Genomic DNA, 17,472 nt, shown 5'->3' with positions numbered 1-17,472 from the left:
TGATCATATCGCTTTCTGGCCATGTGTATGCACACGGATAGATTGCGCAGGTGACACAGTCTCCTTGATGGCTCATCAACGCTGAGCCTCCTCGTCCAGGTCTCGGAGTAGGTAGGCTGAGCAAGGCAGCCACCTGCGGCTCTGCGGCACGGATCATGCAGCCACCAAACACTTCAAACTCGAAGGTCTCAAGGTTACGCATCCATCTTGACCTTGAGTCGTTCCTACATGTTTTGGAGTGGAGTTCACCTGCCATTAGCGGTAATGTGGCTGCGCGACTGGACTACTGTACAGCCTTTGCGCTTACAGTGTCATGCGACCAGAATGTCTGAGGCCGACACTGCAGCATCTTGGGTGTTTCGGCGACATAGAAGCCGACAACTCCGGAGCCTCGAGTGACACGCTCGTCATCTAAAGATTGAGACTATATACTAGCTTCAATCAAGCTCTTGGTTACGTTAACCATACATTTATCTTTACCACTCCAGACTCAAGACTTTCTTTCGAACAGTATCTTCATCGTAGTGGCGCTCTACCACTGCGTTTACTATGGCTCTCGCTTCTCATGACTTGAGTGTGAAGGATAGCGCTTTCCGGACGCCCAAAAGAGAACGTGTTGCACCCCACAAATCGACCATTATCCGGGAGCCACGGGACACTATCGTTCCAGCCTCTTCTTCCAAATGGAAGGATAACAATCTCCTATCTCTACTAGATTCAAGGAACTTCTCGTGGCTGTCTCCAACATCAACAGTCTCGACTGCGTCATCTCCAGTAGACTCCAAGGATATCTGGGATCCGCCCGAAACTCCCTATAGCTCGACAGACAAAACCTCCCCGCGAGATCACCAGACGCCTTTGACCCCGCCAACACCTTCTGTGTCTTCACGAAAGTTACGCATCACTCCGGTGTCCAAGCTTTCATTTGGCATTGAGTCGAGCTCAGTGTCTAAGAGGCACTTTCTCGACGAGAATGATGTGGTGCTGCAGAGCGAGTCATGTCGTCCGCTCAAGCTGTTTCGAGATATAGATATTGAGTTCGAACCAAGTAGGTCATCACAATCTTGTAGCTGACAGCAGTTGTATCTGACTCGCATGTTTTAGTTTCGCATAAGTACACCCCAGCAATCTGCGTGAACTACGATATCAACCCTTCATTCAACTTCACTCATGGTTCTCACAACTCTATCGCTTCGCGAACCCGATCCAAGACTAGCAACAAAGAACCAGTGACGACGGGGATACATACCGTATCTGGTAGGGAAGAGGGCAGAGTGGAGGCTCTTCACAACCCGACCAACACGCTTGTGCAAGAAGGACTTCGAAAATTGCTCGAACACATCATACCATTCGATCTTCATGCAAGGCTGGCCGATACTGCTAGACTAGGGAAATGCGTCGGTTCTATGGCGAAGGCACCATCTGATCGATGCAATTACAAGAGAAAGGTGCAAGCTTCACTCACTGACGAAGATGGAATCTTAAAGAGTCTTGCATCTTGCAAGACCAAAGATGACTGCGTTGGTATGCTCAGCCATATCAAAGAAGTCATAGAGGCAGTCATGTGTCGCACTCATCAACACGCAGCGATGAGGCGACTCGAAGAGGAATTGGGCGATGTACTACAAGATGAATCATCGAAGGACGTCATGATTGTAGAACAAGTCGACCGCTACACTCTGGGGCAGTGGATCGATGCTATCTGTGACCCGCGCGCCTCCATCAATCGTACGTCCTGGTATAAAAACATTGCAAAGAATGCCAAGCCAGACGTACTCTTCAAGCCAAGAGCAGCTTCCACTCAGTCACAGATACAGCAGCCTTGTTCATCAGATTTCATACCATATCAGACGGAAAAGTCCAGAGGACAGTCCGTATCCTCCGCAATTCGTGAGAAAGCCACCTCTCCGTTAGGAAGCAAGGATCACTCTTCGGGTTTCGTATACCTTTATTGGGACAAGCTCTATTTCGGCAAGGTGAAGATTGGGTATACTGACAATCTCGCCAGGCGGCTTAAAGAATGGGACAAAAAGTGCAAGCGTGAGCACATATATCATTCCAATACTGCGAGCCAGGTGAAGATGTCGCATGTGCATCGTGTCGAGCAGCTCATACACGCCGAGCTGAAGGAATGTAGATATCAAAGGCAATGTGAGGGCTGCGGCAAATTACATAAGGAATGGTTCGAAGCGACGGAAGTGCACGCAATCAAGGTTTTGAAGAAGTGGCGAGAGTGGATTTTGCAGGAGCCGTATGTGCAGGACAAAAAGTCGGGTGATTGGGTGATCAGACCGGAGATGCTCGATACTCTTGATCGAATGTGTGCACCACTGCCTCAAGAGGTGGTTGAACAAGAGCATCATAAAAGGAATGGAGGTCTACAGCGTGTGACGCCGAAGAAGAAGAAGGGCAACCGACGAACGATTTGACATTCTGGAGCAAAGTCAACTGGAGAAGATAGTCATCAGAGAATAGCATTACAAACCGGTAATCATAAAAAAGCCTTCGCTGGACGATCAGAATTTCCACCAACATTCCGCAAGCAGGGATATGCGCACACTCGACAAAATTACAAGACCTAGTTGAATGAAGTTGGAGATCATGAACAGAATGGCATGGGCGCTTTGACCTATTTTGGGTAGATGTGATGTCCACGTATGTATGCCTGCCCGACCTCCATCACGAGCAGGACGTTCCTGTACGCCTGAACAAGGTTCTGAGTGAGTACTGAGGGCCGTGAGACCTTCGCAGAACAGTAGAATGTACTATTAGCATCCGACCGCAATAGTTTCTCTATTACCCTCAACCACTCCAGCATGTCTATAACAGCTAACATACACTACAAATCTTACAACATTCTCAAATACAAACTGGTTCCCCCCTCAATATTTGTAGTTCTCGGGGCTGCGAAGTTGGCGAGAGCTCGCAATGATGATCATGAGAGAAAACTCGAGAGCTGCTTGCTTGGGATGGAGATGAAGCGTCAAGCAAAGTCAAGGGCCGGTGAATCATCAAGAAGATTATGTAGAACCGCGACCGCATTAGAGCGGGGTAGTCAACGAGGGCAGATCATCAAAAAAAAAAAAAGAAGCTGTTTGTAATCCAGATCACAGCATTTCGTCACCTAAGCAGACGACCCAAAGTCTTCGTGATGCGTATTCGGCTCATGACATGTTGTTTTAGCATATGGTCCATCGAAATCAGGTCTCTGTTGCAACGAAAGCTATTGGCCGAGCATCAGACATGCACCGAATCTGGTCTAGCTCCTACTCGGGCTCGGTCGCCCGTCGCCGACTGTCATTTTTCCATGTCGGTCAGCCCGCCCGATCCACGCACAAGCGTCGGTGACGATCACCGAAAGCTCTACCAACGAGTCAGTAGTTCACTGCAATGAACTTGCAAAATCTACCGAGCATGGGTCTGGTCATTGTGGACGGCTCGAAATGCGGAGTGGTTTGCGGGGTTGACATTCTACGGAAGTCACGATCGGGCCGAAAGCCAGGTGCCATAGGATACAAATACTTCGGATATTATCACAAACAAGCACTTCACCCCTTCTTACGATCCTGAAGTCTCTGCCATGCTGCGCTTTGCTTACGCACAGCTCACCTATGCCGCGTTATTTGCGACAGCACTTTCTAGCCCTGTGGACCATGACAGTTGTACTTCGTTACGACACAGTGCGGACTACGTTGTCAGCTCCAGTCGTGTAAACGTTGGCGGAACTGCAGAAATCTCAGCTGTAGCTGCCCAAAATGTCACGGAGACAAATGCAGCTTCCTTTTGCCGTGTTGTTGGACTCATGCCATACGGTCCAAATAACACACTAAATTTTGAAGTCTGGCTGCCCGAAAACGAAAACTACAATGGGCGCTATTTGTCTGTCGGTACGTATTGAATCAGTCAGATCAATGCCTGTGTCTTGTGGTTTCTGACATCATCATGTAGGCAACGGCGGACTTGCAGGCGTGATAGATTACCAGGCAATGGCCACGAATCTCAACTCTGGCTTCGCTGTCGGAGGGTTTGTTTTTGCCCCCTCTGCATCTTGTCATGTTGAGCTGACTGATAGGCCCCAAGGTGTGACTCTGGACATTTGGTGTCCGAGAATGGCCCTACCAAGCCAGGAGGCTATGTTCCATTCCTTCACTCATATGTCCAGACCACAGCGTGGATCCGGGATTCAATCTCCATGTTCACTGTACCAGCAAAATCCATCACAGCAACTTTCTTCCGATACCAGCCACGGAAATCTTACTTCTCAGGCTGTTCCACAGGTGGTGCTCAAGGGTATGCACTGGCCCAGTACCATCCCGATCTCTTCGATGGTATTGTTGCAGGATGCGCCGGCAATTGGTACACCCACCTCATCCTTTCTTTCCTGTGGAACGGCCTTCATGCACAGAAGCCTGGTGCATTTCTGGCCCAGGACCTACTCACATTTGCAAGGAACGCAGCGCTGGAGAAGTGTGACAACATTGATGGCGTGGAAGACGGAGTGATCAACGACCCAAGCAAGTGCGACTTTGAAATTACATCACTACTGTGCCGGTCTGGGCAGCCCCAAGTTGAGAATAATACGACGACATGTCTGAACGAGACGCAGCTTGCCACTTTTGAGGCGTTCTACACTGGGCCCGGGCCGGATGTATACCCCGGGTTTGCAAAGGGATCGGAATCCGAATGGCTTATGCAGGAAGAAAGCCTCTACACCGCGTATGCAGTACCTATATTGCAGAACCTTGTCTTCAAGAACTTGAGCTATGATTACACCACTTTCGAATTTGAGAACGATGTCGAGATTGTGGACAAGATTGCAGGTCCTTTGATCACTGCAATATCTCCAAGACTCGATGCTTTCAGAGCTCGGGGTGGAAAACTTATTGCATCGCAAGGTTTGTCGTCCACCGACTCACACGAGCACGAAACCATTGACTTACATGGATAGGCTGGGCTGACCCTTTTAACGCCCCTACTTGGCCTATCAATCAGCACAACGAAGCGAAAGCTATCTATGGCGAGGCGCGACTCAATGATTTCTGGCGCTTGTTCATGGTCCCGGGTGGCGGTCACTGCGGCCCTGCTGCTAGTTATCCTCAGGTTCCTGGAAAGTACCACTCTCTCGAAGCACTCATCCCATGGGTAGAGGATGGTATAGCTCCTGAATACGTTCTGGCTACGGAGCCTTCAGATGGAAGTAACAGGACAAGGAGACTTTGCCCATACCCACAGCATGCAGAGCTGGAAGGTCAGAATGCTGACCAATACGAAGCATATACTTGTGTCGATTAGCGGAGCCACTATAATCAAATAGAGGGGCATCGATGTGCTATCCGGCGACATTGTATATAGGAATAGTTGAGGTGCATCAATGTTCTCGCCGATACATCTTGAAAGAATATTAAACGATCCCAATAATGGTAATGCGTGAGTGGCTCGTCGGCCATTGAAATGGGATCCATGTGCGACTAGTCTGCTTTGCGTCATCGCAGTACCACGGGACAGTGTGTACCCCCTGCCAATTTATGACTCACCAAGACTGTAAATCCGGTACCAGTCTATAAGAAAAACGTATATATGTAACGGTTCATGCATCCCGACATTGCATCTTTCACGAACACTCGACTCAATTTCAACCAAATCTTGAAAGATACGAAGCGAAAATCCATACTGCTTGCGCACAAATCACAATGACACCACCAAATCCAACCACCACCAGCTCTAAGCGACGTCGACCGGTATATACGAAATTCACCGACGATTCGCGCGGACGAATCGATCCCCCACCACCACCTGGTCCTGCGCGCAAACCTATATCACTCGCTGAACTCGAAGAGATATGCGCTTCCTGGGACTTTCCCCGAGGGGGGATCAGCTCGCTCACACCTTGGACCATGCTGAGCGCCTCCTCTATGACACGAGTACAGGGCCGTGGAAAGATGAGCGGGACCAAAAAAGGAGCCCGCGCCGGAGTTTTATGACCGAGATTCGATACCTGTTACGCAGAAAAGTAGATGGGTTGGTCTTGGTGTGACAACAACCGGTTCACTCCCTAGAGGTGTAGTTTGTCATTTGCCCATCTACCTGTAGATTCCTGTTCGATTCCTGACCAAGGCACTTTGCGGGTATGTCGAGCTCGTCGAGGTATGTTCGGATACCTGAAGATCGCGCTCATCATAGCTGAGACGATCAGAGGAATGCTGAATACGGTAGCACAGTACGCCAGCCGCCATAGGCGTAGGACTTGGTACCGGCTCATCTACTTAAGTTTATCCATGTTAACACAGCACGAAGGGCGAGTGTGAGTTCTGCTCTTTAGAGCGATTGACAGCGATTCAGCCGCATCGACAATGTCGCGCGCCTCTAGACAAATTGACATGTGATGTGCCTTCGCTGGGACTACTGCTGGATGTTCTGTAAAGACTGCCTATACGAAGCGCCTCAAGTGGCGGGGAACGACTTAGAAAGGGCACGAGCAAGACGCGGATAACGACGTGACCGATATGGTAGATTAGTGGCACAGAACGATTTTCACGCTGTCATGTTATCCAGTGATAGCATAGAGCAAGGTCAAAAATGTTGAAAGAGTGGAGACTAGAAAAGTAGGAATGAGGGCCCTTGTGCGGCTATTCATGTTGTTAATACAGCGACATAGTCTGAATTCCAGTCGATATCGTCTATCTCTAGTGTTGTTCGTACAGCGGCATTCTTTTCGAGCTGCCATGAGCCGAGGGCAGGAGGGGATTGGAAGGGACGAGCGTTCACGCCGTTGTAGTCGAAGCCCGCGAGCTGCTTCCAGGCGTGCGACGGAAAGATAGCCGTTGTTGTTGGGCTCAGCTCTCATACAGACACTAAGGGCCGGTACAGCAGGGTGTCAGGATGACGAAATCTGCGATCTATGGTAGAGATGTTCTCCTAGCAATGATCTCGTTGGGCGTGAACGGAGAGTTAGATAATTAGAGGGTTGTAAAAAACAGATGGAATTGATGGCGGTAGACTGTGGGCTGCGATGCATGTATAGACTGGCAATGTGAGAGTGAGAAAGAGTCAGGGTAGACGGACGATGGGTGACGAGCTGGGAGGCAGTTACTTGACCCACTTTCTTAGCTCCCCCAAGCTCTAGCTCACGACGAAAGTTTCGAAAAAGTTTCCTGTGGCACTGCAAAGCGGCGAGAGAGGGGAAGAACGTGTGAGGACCGCATGCGAGCACGGCCACGCTGAGATTGCAGCACCAACGCTCGTGCCTGGGATGCAGGACGGGAGCTTTCCTATGCCGCGTGCGCGAAGAAAGGACCTGGTCTTGGGTAAGACTCTCTTATCATGGAGCCAGAGACGACTTTCCGATGCAGGTAAGGCCCAGATGACTGAGTCGCGGACGATCCATGCTGTCGACGTTTGCTGGCTTGGTTGAAACCCCTCGCTTCTGCCTAGCTTTGGCGAGATTTAGTTTGGGGGGGAGGCTGTGACGGTGCTGCAGGGTTCGGGCCTTAGAAAGTCGGAATCGGCGGTCCCTCAACCTGCCCGGCGCGCACGGTGCATGACTTGCGTCACCGGCAAAACTTCCAGCCTAAACATGACAAGGGAGATCAATGATCGAGATGTTTCGAAACAAAGACTCGTCCGCGGATAGCTCCTAATGTAGCTCGATAGAATGATTCACCATGACTTGTCGCTAGCAGCATCGCTCCGGCTCTCCGCCGCCAAGATGAGCCCTTTGGTGATAGCTGATGAGGAACCTCTTGAACAAGGTAGGGTTATTCCAAGGCCGTGGTGCACAGGCTACATATGTTGGAGTACACTGCGGAGACTCGGCAAGCACAAGGCTGGAAACAGGAAATGCTATCATTTTGTGATCTTCATGGCTGAGCGAACGAGGTGCGGCCTCTCAATCGAGGGACCTCAAACACAGGCATTGGAAAGAGCATTAGGTTGGTTGAGCGCTCTTACCCCCAGCGTTCGTGTATTTGTTTCATGCGCGCCGTGCGTCTCGTAAGATTGTTGAGAGTTCCATTGTACACATCCAGTCCATGGATTACCTTTTCGACATCTGCCGGGCCTGGATCTCGATGCTAGCCAACAGCTGCCAGTGAAGCCGAGTTGTGCTGCATCCCTACGTTCCTTGTCCCTTGCGGCATGCGACGGGAAGCGCGGCGGCTGAGTCGTAGTGATGGGCAGTGGCCGGCATGAGTCGGGTCTGGTGGGCTGGACCTTGCTTGGAGAAACATCCTAGGCTGACCGCTGAGCACGCTGCAGCGATGGCACGGGCGGATACTCCCTCGCCCTCGTACCCTCGCCCTTGTACTCGGAAACCATCCACCCGCAGGTCAAGCGCCTGACAACCTCCTCGGGCTCAGATTGTGGAGGACCTTCACGTGATCTTTTGTTGATATCGGTGATGTCAGCCAAGGAACACCAGCGAATTAAGGCTGTTGGGCAAGATCGATCACAGGCGAGAGACCCCTGCCCCTGGACGGGAACTTGCATCGTTACAGAGAAAAAAGCATGGATTGAATTTAGAGCCCGAGATAGCTCCTAAACCTTCTCTTACACCTGTCAGCACATACCTACACGAGACACTGCCGGCCATGAGGCTATCCAGGCTTCAGCACACGACTTCACAATCGGCCAGAAAAAGCACAGTAAATATCCGGCTACGTTCCCCAGATACCGACAGGCCAGAACCTACTCACTCGGAAAGCAACTGACAAGACATCTGGAACTTTATCTAGGAAGCTGGCTCCACTTTGATCATCAGTTTCTATAGTTTCGCACTCGCGCTGCTTCCTTGATTCCCATACAGTCAACGCCACACTGTTTTGTCGTTCAGGACCACTCGTGTCAACAGAGCGGATGTGCACCGAGCAAGCCGCTCGAGTCGCGGAGCGGATGTGCACCGAGCAAGCCACTCGAGTCGCGGAGTCGGCCCTTTTCAAGTTCCACGTGGAACGGTCAAGCCACAAGCCTGACTCAAGGCGCCCTGAAACAAATCGGCGACCCGGCTGAGCGCCGTGACTGTCAATCATCGTTCCGCACGCTTCTCCACACATTCTACCGCCGCGTCGAATGGGAGCAATCGGCCCTTCTTCCCAATGCGTTTCGAAAACACCATACATCTTCGAGGCCGCTCCCCGATACATCGCAAAACTGACATTGTAGTCCCACCGCATCCGTGCTCTGAGAAATCCGCCCGCAGTGGGTTAGCTACATCGAAATGCCGACCCTTTCAGCACTTCTTGCTTTCCTTAGCATATAATACGACTGTTCTTCATTTTTATATGTTCTTCTCCGTTCGTTCATCAATACTGCCATCCGCTCGCTATCATTGCCATTCCTACTCGCATACACATCATTGATTCGCTCCTTGCTCTGCCACTACTACTACTGCTACTACTATTACTAATATTACTACATTATTACATTCTTCGACGTTACCATCTCTGCGAAAGACACTCGGTACCGGCCTAGCACGAACGCCAAATGTCTGACGAACGTGCATCCTCTCGCAAGCCTTCTCCTACTTTGTACGACTGCCTTGGAGTACGGAACGAAGAGTTTACTGGCAACCTGGATAACATACACCTCACTCACGAGCAAAACATCCCAACACCTAACCATGACATCAAACGAGAAGCGCCGACACCAGTGGAGCCTTCCGGCACTGTGAATGAAGACGAAGCTATACGATTCTTGCTTCAAAGTCTGAGACCTGAGCAAATTGTACAATATGTCAAAATCCACAAAGTTTCGAAGGACGCTGGCAATCACGCGGCTCTTGACGTTATTTCAGGTGTCCATACGGATGACCTGCTATGGAGGATTTATACTGTCGGTCAGTATCCATAAGTGAACCGCGCGGTCAAGCTAACCCGGATCAGAAGCCCATCTAATGTCGACCGGACCCGTACCCTCATTCAGACCTACGTTTGCAGTCCTACATGCACGCACGAAGCTCAAGAACGAGCTATCGGAGAAATTCGACGAGAAGTCAGTCTCTTCTCCCCAAGGCGCCAGATGCGCGCGCACGACGTTCACGGAAGAGGAGCCCGAACCTATCAACACATCAGGACCTGCAGACTTCTCGGACACTACGGGTCCACCGAGGCCTGTGAGGGCCCATCGAAGAGGCTGTCCAGGCAACCATTGGAACTGCAAACCTGCGGAGCTGAAGCCAAGGACATACTGGACTTCTTTCAAAAAGTTCCGGGAGCACTACAAGATACATATGGAAGATCATCGTGTCGATGGCCATCGTTGGCAATGTTGTCTATGCGATCACGATTCATTTGGGGGCAACGGACATGACCTCGCGCAACATTTGTGGGACGCTCACTTCAAGTAGAGGACATTTCTAGCATCACGGAGGTGGCGTCGATGATACGATCTCACAAACTTCATGGTACCCTTTATCATTTTAATTCACGAGCAAGATTTTACTTTCTCCAGAGACCTTCCAGGAAAGATGACTCAATGGCAGTGGAAACGAAATACCAATTGGACAACAACAATGACTCAGCTATCACATCTCGATGTCGTGAACAATACTCCACTCCACCGAGAAGCGCGGTAACCTCTTACATCGATTGGTTAAAGCCAGGTTGTGCTAATACGGCTTGAGTGCTGTCGCAGCCCATGAAGAACGGGTCTCAGTAACCATATAGCGCATCATGACCCATCAGCAATGCTACCATGTCTACTTATATGATGTATGAAGGAATCTAGCTCTGGTGATTACAAACTTGCTGTCGTCGTCATGGACGGGTACACCTCTCCGAACGTCGCACAGATCGTCTGTACGTGGGCAGGCGAGAGGGCAAATTCGCAAGTCTTACGCAAGATGACCATCATGAGGGACGGAGGATTGTTTCTAGCAAGACTACGACCGCCATGGCCATGTGAGGGTACATAGGCAACGTACTAGAATGAGATAATATCTACGATCCTAAGTTGGGCAATGCGGCGATCAAGAGGAAGCCTAAAAGCGTCAAGACCATGGTCACTACTAGAACTGCTACTGGATGTTCTGCACGTATCGCTTGTGCGAGGCTTTTCGGGCGGCCGAAGACCGCAGAAGGAAATGTTTGGTCATGTGCGGACGAGGAATGCCCAGTTGGGGCGAGAGATTGGATAGTATGGGCGGGCCGTGATTGACACCTCAGCCCGCTGCGATGGAATAAGGGGTATCATCGCGTTACGATTGCCATCGAAGCCGCTGCAAGTGAGACATACAGCACACCACTCAAAAGAACCGCATCATGCCATTCACTAGTTGCATAATCGCACAAAGTTGTTCTGCAGAAAAAGAACGGCAGAAGAGCGGCTACGTCAGGTATCGTTCGCGACTTAATCGCCCGAGTGCCCCCTGCGCCCTGCGCCGGCTAAACGCTCTGTGACCAGCTACACCAAGCCCACGAGTCATTTCCTAGATCCATCAGATGCTCAACGTGTCGCATACATCAATATCGCTCAAAGAATCGTGCGTCGCCTACTATTTTACGAAGCTTTGTTAATCATTGTGACAAATGTAATTTAATAGCCGCGAAGCAAACATGCAGAACATGCAAGGCGATCTTGCAGCAGCTTGGGTGGGAGTAAGCCACAAGCCCGGTGCGTGCTAACGGCGCCTGGGCGGGTTCCTCGTGAAAATGATGCCGAACGGTCGGTGCCTCCCACACGGCTCGTGCATCTTCTATAATTTTGTTTTTCAACGGTAGTGTGGCCTGTGTGGTGAGTGCCTGCCGATAGACTAATGAGAACACCATGAGTTCAACTCATTGGTGTCCTACTCACTCATTTTTGCGTCACACGGCTGGCCACCGCTGCTGGCAGGGTTGCGCACCATGCACAGCGTTGATTTTGCTCTGGCCAGTGGTCAGCAAACCAGTCGCGTCGCCAGCCATCGAGCCGCACACGCTGCGTAAGTCTTAATACGGTAGGCAAAATAAAGGCGCCAGCCCAATGCATCCTCTTTCGCCAGGCAACAGAGGTCCAACACCCCTCGCGTGGTTGTCGTGCTACGTCGTCGGTTCAGTCGTAGCCAACAAGCTACCCATTCCCCCTGTACATGTTTCAGTACTCACGCAGCGCACCAGTCGTTATCTTTACACATACGCCGCAAAACTAATTCCAGCGAAAGAGCTTTCCCAGATGAACTACATTTGGTGACAATATGGAGCAGATCTAAAGAACTTTCGAAGCTGTTGTGTACCGAGTCTGTATCACCATGTGTCTATGATGACCCAAGGTCGTCTTTGCTTCTTATCGTCATTGCCTGGTCCTCGGTTTTTCTTGTTTTGGAAGGGCGAGAGAGAGAGTACTTTTCTTTTATCCTCAAGCTCCGTTCTAGCTCGCACACCGCACGTGCGCGACAATGCCGCAGGACCACAAGGCGCGTGAGCGGCCTTGCTCTGCCTTATGCCCAGAATCAGTTCAGCCGTACAAAGCAATTGATATTTAGCCTGCCCACCGAATACGAGCTGCAACCTGGCGACACTCACCGCTACTACCCCTATGGCGATGTTTACCTACATTTCCCAATCTGACCCTGCGCAGACGGGATCTGTAACCGCGGAGGCGTAATTGGCTGCCGTTGACACCACGTACTTCCTTCTCGAAATCAGAAAGTACGATCTTTGAGACAAGATGCAGTTCACTCAGTGCACCGGAAATGAGGCTTGTGTGATTGCAGTCTTCCCACAGACGATTGAAGTGATTCTTGATTTGAGGCTGCTAAACTACAAAATGATCTTATGAAAAGACAGTAGACTTGACATACTGCTGTTTTCATTCTTTTATTAGGATGTCTCGATGGAGCTGACTGCGGTATAGGGGAGTGTTTGGAATTCCGCGCATGGATGGCCGAACCCGATACACCACCACTGCGAGCATCCTACAAATAAGGGATATTGTTGTTACTGGATCAAGCCAAAGAGACTAGGGTTGGAAGCAGCCAAAACATGGTTGGATCACTGACAGGGACTATCGCGCTCGAATGCAACACCGTTCCGGCAGCAGCAAAACTTGAAGGATGAACTACTCCCCTTGTTGCGCGGCACATGTGTGTGCGTTGTCAGAGTAGGCATGCGAGACATAATGTGGCGTCGAAAGCCCAACGCTGGGCTGCTAAAAAGAAAGCAAAAGTGGCTTGTTCCGAACGCAAACCCTGAAGCGAAGAAGGCTGACTGACGCATGGGGTAGGGTTTCGTCGGAGAGCCCGGCGGTCGGCAACTAATTTGCCAATGCGATGTGGCTTGGCGACCGATGGATCCCCCACAATAGAGCCAGTTCCAAACAGCCAACCCTGCCCTCGTGCGCAGCTCTGTGCATCCTAGTGTGGACGCTCGATACTCACTGTCTCAACATGGATACCAAGCAGCTCTTACACTACGTTCGGCGCTCTTCTTCATACTTACTTCGCTGCAGGCGACGGCTCAAGGTAAATCTCACGTTTAAAAAATCGTTCCCAATCTGTGAAACAGACGTCTTGGGTCGCTAACCTGCAATCCGTCGATGCTTGCTTATTGCCCCTGCCCACCGCCCAACATTGTTCAGCCATGCCTGTGGATATTCTTTGACGAAAACCGCAGCTTTTACAGCAACTGCGGAATATTACAATGATGACATGTTTTTGCTTTTCAGCATTGCCATGCTTTTGGTCTCTACGTATATGTTAGAAGCTACAAGACATTCATTCCTTGATCAATATTACCTACGTCAATACTTTCAGCCCGTCTCTATGTCGCCTATACCTTCGTGCTTTAAATCTTCTCAAGCAACATCGAACTTCCTTTTCAACAACGCCTATCGCAGCACATAATTCCCTTAGCACTTCCCGTAGTACTGTGGCCTCTGTCGATGAAATGCCCGACAACACATTTTCCTCGTTTACCGACCTCTATCCTCCCGATCCGACTGCCTTGACACTTTTCGAGATTATCGGGTTACGAGACGATGCGTTCGACGACCATCAGGCTAGCTGTTCGCTTCCAGACCTTGAGCCCACAGCTGTCGCCGACAACTCCTCCCTTCAACAAAGCGAAGACACCCCAAGCGATCGAAGACACAGTGTTCCAGACTCGAAGACGAAGAAACCCAAACGCTACGGCTGCCCAGGCAACAATTGGTTGTGTAAACCCGAGGAGCTGAGGGCCAGGCGAGCTTGGACTTCGTTCAAGAAGTTCAGCACCCATTTGATGATTCATCGAGAAGAGTTTGTAATGTCCGGCGGTCTCAAATGTCTCAGCTGTGAAGGGTCGCCGTCTTCTCCAGGGTCTGACTTCACCAACATCGTATTTCCACCGGGAGGACAAGAACTCGCGAAACACATATGGGAGAAGCATATGACTGTTCAGACCAGGGTGATGGAGCATTAGAGAACTACTGTGAGAGCGGATGACGAACTTGGCGCTGGAGGGTCTTCCGTCACTTGCTATGGCCAATTTAGCAGCACTGGGATTGACTCTCCTTTCTCTGTAAATGATACGTGCCACACCCTTACGGCATCACGATCTGCGTTGCTCGCTATCTATTCCATTGCTATGCTGTGTCTTTGGATCTCATCGTCTTCCCTACTTCACGCATCTAGCCCTCGGAAGACGTTTTGTTTCCCTATTTGCAAACCCCTGTATACTCAATGATTTTTTTTCCTTTTATGGCATATAGTTCGCCTATTGTCTGCTAATACCATTTGGCATATCTCACCCCAGCCCACCTTCTGACAATTCTCAATCGCAAATCTTACACGTACTTTCTCCCCTTCTCAAGTGGTGCAATGACCTTTGCCACCTGTTGAATCGCCAACCTCCCATTTTCGCCGTCCTTGTCTACGTCTCGAAATGCTATGCGCACGTCTTTCAGACACCGCGATCGATCCGACGCGTTGAGGTAAGTCCCTGTTGTCGGAAGCGCTAGGTGAGTACTTTCTCTTGTTGCTAGACTGGAAATGTTCATGAGTATGTCTGGACCGCGTAAGAAGAATGTCCGGAGGTAAAAGGGAATCAGACTAGCCGTGATCATAACAGTCGACGAGATCATGAGGGCGACGACCCAGCCCCAATGGGCTTGAAACACTTCCGTACTACTGCGTTTCGTGCCACTACTCTCCCATGCTCTTGCCAGATAAGCCGTTTCAGCGTTATACGACGCTGCGTAGGCTGTCCTGTTGGTGCCATTGTGCAACACTGTGTAGATTATTCCCGTACTGTTGTTGCGATATGTACCGTTGATGCGAGGTACCTCTGTCAAGTCCTGGCTCGTATCTTGATATTCCCAAGATATGTTCGGGTCTGTCCAGATCGTGACTTCGTTGACGCCACTAGTGAAGACGTTTTTGCCGTTCATTGCTGCCCAGTACGTATTCAGCATTTGTCCGAGTCGTGTCGCAGAGTCGCTGGTAGGGCGTTGTGAAGATAGTGCAAAGCCACTTCTTAAGCCACTTCTTGGGTCCTTTGGATCGTTTAGGTAGCCTCTAGAGAAAAGCTGCGATGACGAGTTAATGGTTTGCTCCCACATCGTCCCATTCAAACCGTAATTAAGACCCAATAGTGTGTAAGCTAGTGGTGGATGCTTGAGGTGAGAACGTCGGATACGCGGCACTGAACAGGTACGGTACGTCGGGCATGAGACAGCAACTTCGACGTATGTTGTCTCGATGGTACAATTTAAAACATCGGAATCTTCCCATGTCAACATGAACGAAAAGGGTTTCAGGTCGTCTTCGTGCATCATAGCCCGTTCCGTAGTGTTTTCACTCCAGGACAGATTACCAAACCAACTTTGATTATGGTTATACTCAAAGTGAAGTCCATCCTGGATTGTGCAGAATTCGCAATTCAGATGGAAGTACATGGCTTCGATCGTGGCTGCATATTCAACAAAGTCTGTTGAGTCTATGCCGCTCATCGGAATTCCAATGAGAGAACTATACGTGTCTTCAGTACCGTTCTCTGTCTTGTACCAGCCTTGGTCATCTGCAGGCGATATCTTCTCATAGTACTGAACTCTAGGAACTTTGATGTGACCCCAGGGATCGCGTGGAGAGCCTTCTTGTGTTGCTGAGCTAAGAAGCGCAGCTGTAAATATGCTATTCAGGTTCGACTCGGTTGTGCCCCCATCAGGTACCCACATCTGAGGACCAGGTGCAACATAAAGATACGTTGTATTTTCGGACGCGTGTCTTGGGCCAAACGTTATCTGCCGAAAGGAGGATTGACCACCCACGGGAGAGAGCATCCAGATGGCGACTAGGCCGAGGCCAACATAGCTGACCCTTCGTAGGTGGACTTGCGAGACAACGGTACTGGTAAGTGATGTGCTACCGGCTAGTGTGTCCAAGACAGCGATACGCTGGCCCGTCTCAAGCCCCCAGAGCATGACTGCATGTGTGGCTCGTCCGACGATCGAAGCAAAAACTATCGGATATATAGTCGGGCCCTAGATCCAGTCAGACGCCTGTTGTCAGAGTTCGACCGTATGCATAGTCACCCATCTTGAAGCTTGCTCGAACCTCTGAGCCGCCTGTGAATGGAACTTCGTAGGTTTCTGATCGTACAAAACGACGGACCAAGCGAAAACGAGGAACGCAACTGCAATGGCCAGCAAGACCACATCAATAGTGACGGACCAGAGGATCGAGCCGAAGGATGTCTTGAGTGGCTGCGGTAATGTTGGCCAACCTCGAGGGAATTCCACATCCTTCTCTTCGAGTGAAGAATTGGGGATTATCTGGTCTTTCAACGAAACAGTGCTCCGGTCTGTGTCGTGTACACTGAGTGTGCAACTATCCGGATATGAGGCCACGGGCTCATCGCGGTAAGAGGATTCAAGCAAGGATACATCGGTGCTCAGCTGTGAGTCGAAAGAAAACCGCTCCTGACTGACAGTAGGACTGCGTTCAATGTCGGGTGTGCTGTACCGATGTTCCTCCAACTGTGTGGGAGTCATGGCAAATGTACCAAGGGAGGAAGAGAAATGCAAGACATGTTCGTACTCCGGGTGCGAGTTAAGGCTAGGCTTTTCACGAGGCTATGTAGTGCCTGTGATGACACCGATCTATACGTTGAGCGAGGGGTGCATTGGAGGGACGGATTGGTTGACCAATATGTCTGTATGGCATGATGTTGTTACACAGCAGCGCCGCTACTGCACTTCCTGTCCAACGAAAAGCTACACAACCTTGGCGAATCCGCATACTCAACTATGAGATCTCAATACAGCCGGATTGAGTCGAGTGTCGGCCCCAATCATAAGTCCTTGCGGCTGCGGTCTATCAACCCTCTTGGCGCCTACCGCCCCCACATAGTCGCGACTCAGCCCTGGCTGTATGTCAAGAAGAGAATCGCTGCATGTCAGCAAGGAGGCTGCGCACTGTGAAGCACTATACATCTTGATATCGCTGCAACAGCATGGTTCGCCAGAAACTCAGGCAGATGGAATATCGAGGTGCCGTAGAATTGGTATTCGTAATCGTACAAAGTA

The 17,472-nt window shown here is 50.4% G+C and overlaps 8 protein-coding genes across 8 annotated transcripts; 6 read left to right on the top strand and 2 right to left on the bottom strand.

Annotated features, from left to right (window-relative positions):
• Positions 1 to 747: 747 nt before the first annotated feature.
• On the top strand, positions 748 to 2,426 carry CC77DRAFT_919556 (DUF1766-domain-containing protein; the record flags this gene model as incomplete). Its single annotated transcript, XM_018533702.1, has 2 exons — positions 748 to 1,048; positions 1,105 to 2,426. Coding segments are annotated over 2 exons (1,623 nt in total), but the record flags the coding sequence as incomplete, so codon positions are not given.
• Positions 2,427 to 3,345: 919 nt separating this feature from the next.
• On the top strand, positions 3,346 to 5,367 carry CC77DRAFT_975045 (tannase and feruloyl esterase). The gene is made up of 4 exons (XM_018535913.1): positions 3,346 to 3,887; positions 3,949 to 4,024; positions 4,081 to 4,895; positions 4,949 to 5,367. The coding sequence occupies exons 1-4, from the start codon at positions 3,581 to 3,583 to the stop codon at positions 5,290 to 5,292; spliced, it is 1,542 nt and encodes a 513-aa protein (XP_018379986.1). The 5' UTR covers positions 3,346 to 3,580; the 3' UTR covers positions 5,293 to 5,367.
• A 247-nt stretch (positions 5,368 to 5,614) lies between these two features.
• CC77DRAFT_1025713 (hypothetical protein) lies at positions 5,615 to 6,298 on the top strand. The gene is made up of 2 exons (XM_018526123.1): positions 5,615 to 6,144; positions 6,194 to 6,298. The coding sequence occupies exon 1, from the start codon at positions 5,691 to 5,693 to the stop codon at positions 5,979 to 5,981; it is 291 nt and encodes a 96-aa protein (XP_018379985.1). The 5' UTR covers positions 5,615 to 5,690; the 3' UTR covers positions 5,982 to 6,144; positions 6,194 to 6,298.
• A 2,270-nt stretch (positions 6,299 to 8,568) lies between these two features.
• CC77DRAFT_559872 (hypothetical protein) lies at positions 8,569 to 9,446 on the bottom strand. The gene has a single exon (XM_018532194.1). It carries the CDS (start codon positions 9,165 to 9,167, stop codon positions 8,652 to 8,654), a length of 516 nt encoding a protein of 171 aa, XP_018379984.1. The 5' UTR covers positions 9,168 to 9,446; the 3' UTR covers positions 8,569 to 8,651.
• On the top strand, positions 9,323 to 10,522 carry CC77DRAFT_559887 (hypothetical protein). Its single transcript, XM_018532195.1, has 2 exons — positions 9,323 to 9,829; positions 9,879 to 10,522. Exons 1-2 carry the CDS (start codon positions 9,478 to 9,480, stop codon positions 10,337 to 10,339), a joined length of 813 nt encoding a protein of 270 aa, XP_018379983.1. The 5' UTR covers positions 9,323 to 9,477; the 3' UTR covers positions 10,340 to 10,522.
• A 2,686-nt stretch (positions 10,523 to 13,208) lies between these two features.
• Positions 13,209 to 13,674, top strand: CC77DRAFT_559817 (hypothetical protein). Its single transcript, XM_018532193.1, has one exon. It carries the CDS (start codon positions 13,241 to 13,243, stop codon positions 13,490 to 13,492), a length of 252 nt encoding a protein of 83 aa, XP_018379982.1. The 5' UTR covers positions 13,209 to 13,240; the 3' UTR covers positions 13,493 to 13,674.
• Positions 13,675 to 13,838: 164 nt separating this feature from the next.
• On the top strand, positions 13,839 to 14,420 carry CC77DRAFT_1099872 (hypothetical protein). The gene has a single exon (XM_018530029.1). The coding sequence runs from the start codon at positions 13,857 to 13,859 to the stop codon at positions 14,367 to 14,369; it is 513 nt and encodes a 170-aa protein (XP_018379981.1). The 5' UTR covers positions 13,839 to 13,856; the 3' UTR covers positions 14,370 to 14,420.
• A 73-nt stretch (positions 14,421 to 14,493) lies between these two features.
• Positions 14,494 to 17,309, bottom strand: CC77DRAFT_1099871 (hypothetical protein). Its single transcript, XM_018530028.1, has 2 exons — positions 16,480 to 17,309; positions 14,494 to 16,428 (listed from the first exon to the last, which is right to left on the bottom strand). The coding sequence occupies exons 1-2, from the start codon at positions 16,936 to 16,938 to the stop codon at positions 14,734 to 14,736; spliced, it is 2,154 nt and encodes a 717-aa protein (XP_018379980.1). The 5' UTR covers positions 16,939 to 17,309; the 3' UTR covers positions 14,494 to 14,733.
• Positions 17,310 to 17,472: the final 163 nt, after the last annotated feature.

Source organism: Alternaria alternata, assembly GCF_001642055.1.
Source record: "Alternaria alternata strain SRC1lrK2f unplaced genomic scaffold CC77scaffold_31, whole genome shotgun sequence".
NCBI lineage: Eukaryota > Fungi > Ascomycota > Dothideomycetes > Pleosporales > Pleosporaceae > Alternaria > Alternaria alternata.
The sequence above is the reverse complement of the archived record's forward strand: the minus strand, read 5'-3'. Positions and strand labels throughout refer to the sequence as shown.

What these genes read in the sequence shown, in the direction of transcription:
- CC77DRAFT_975045 (XM_018535913.1), top strand. Translation starts at nt 3,581, where the DNA reads ATGCTGCGCTTTGCTTACGCACAGCTCACCTATGCCGCGTTATTTGCG. An exon ending in TGGGCGCTATTTGTCTGTCG is followed by an intron (nt 3,888 to 3,948) that starts GTACGTATTGAA and finishes ATCATCATGTAG; the next exon opens with GCAACGGCGGACTTGCAGGC. An exon ending in TCTGGCTTCGCTGTCGGAGG is followed by an intron (nt 4,025 to 4,080) that starts GTTTGTTTTTGC and finishes ATAGGCCCCAAG; the next exon opens with GTGTGACTCTGGACATTTGG.
- CC77DRAFT_1025713 (XM_018526123.1), top strand. Translation starts at nt 5,691, where the DNA reads ATGACACCACCAAATCCAACCACCACCAGCTCTAAGCGACGTCGACCG.
- CC77DRAFT_559872 (XM_018532194.1), bottom strand. Translation starts at nt 9,167, where the DNA reads ATGCGGTGGGACTACAATGTCAGTTTTGCGATGTATCGGGGAGCGGCC.
- CC77DRAFT_559887 (XM_018532195.1), top strand. Translation starts at nt 9,478, where the DNA reads ATGTCTGACGAACGTGCATCCTCTCGCAAGCCTTCTCCTACTTTGTAC. An exon ending in ATGGAGGATTTATACTGTCG is followed by an intron (nt 9,830 to 9,878) that starts GTCAGTATCCAT and finishes CCGGATCAGAAG; the next exon opens with CCCATCTAATGTCGACCGGA.
- CC77DRAFT_559817 (XM_018532193.1), top strand. Translation starts at nt 13,241, where the DNA reads ATGTGGCTTGGCGACCGATGGATCCCCCACAATAGAGCCAGTTCCAAA.
- CC77DRAFT_1099872 (XM_018530029.1), top strand. Translation starts at nt 13,857, where the DNA reads ATGCCCGACAACACATTTTCCTCGTTTACCGACCTCTATCCTCCCGAT.
- CC77DRAFT_1099871 (XM_018530028.1), bottom strand. Translation starts at nt 16,938, where the DNA reads ATGACTCCCACACAGTTGGAGGAACATCGGTACAGCACACCCGACATT. An exon ending in TCGAGCAAGCTTCAAGATGG is followed by an intron (nt 16,429 to 16,479) that starts GTGACTATGCAT and finishes GACTGGATCTAG; the next exon opens with GGCCCGACTATATATCCGAT.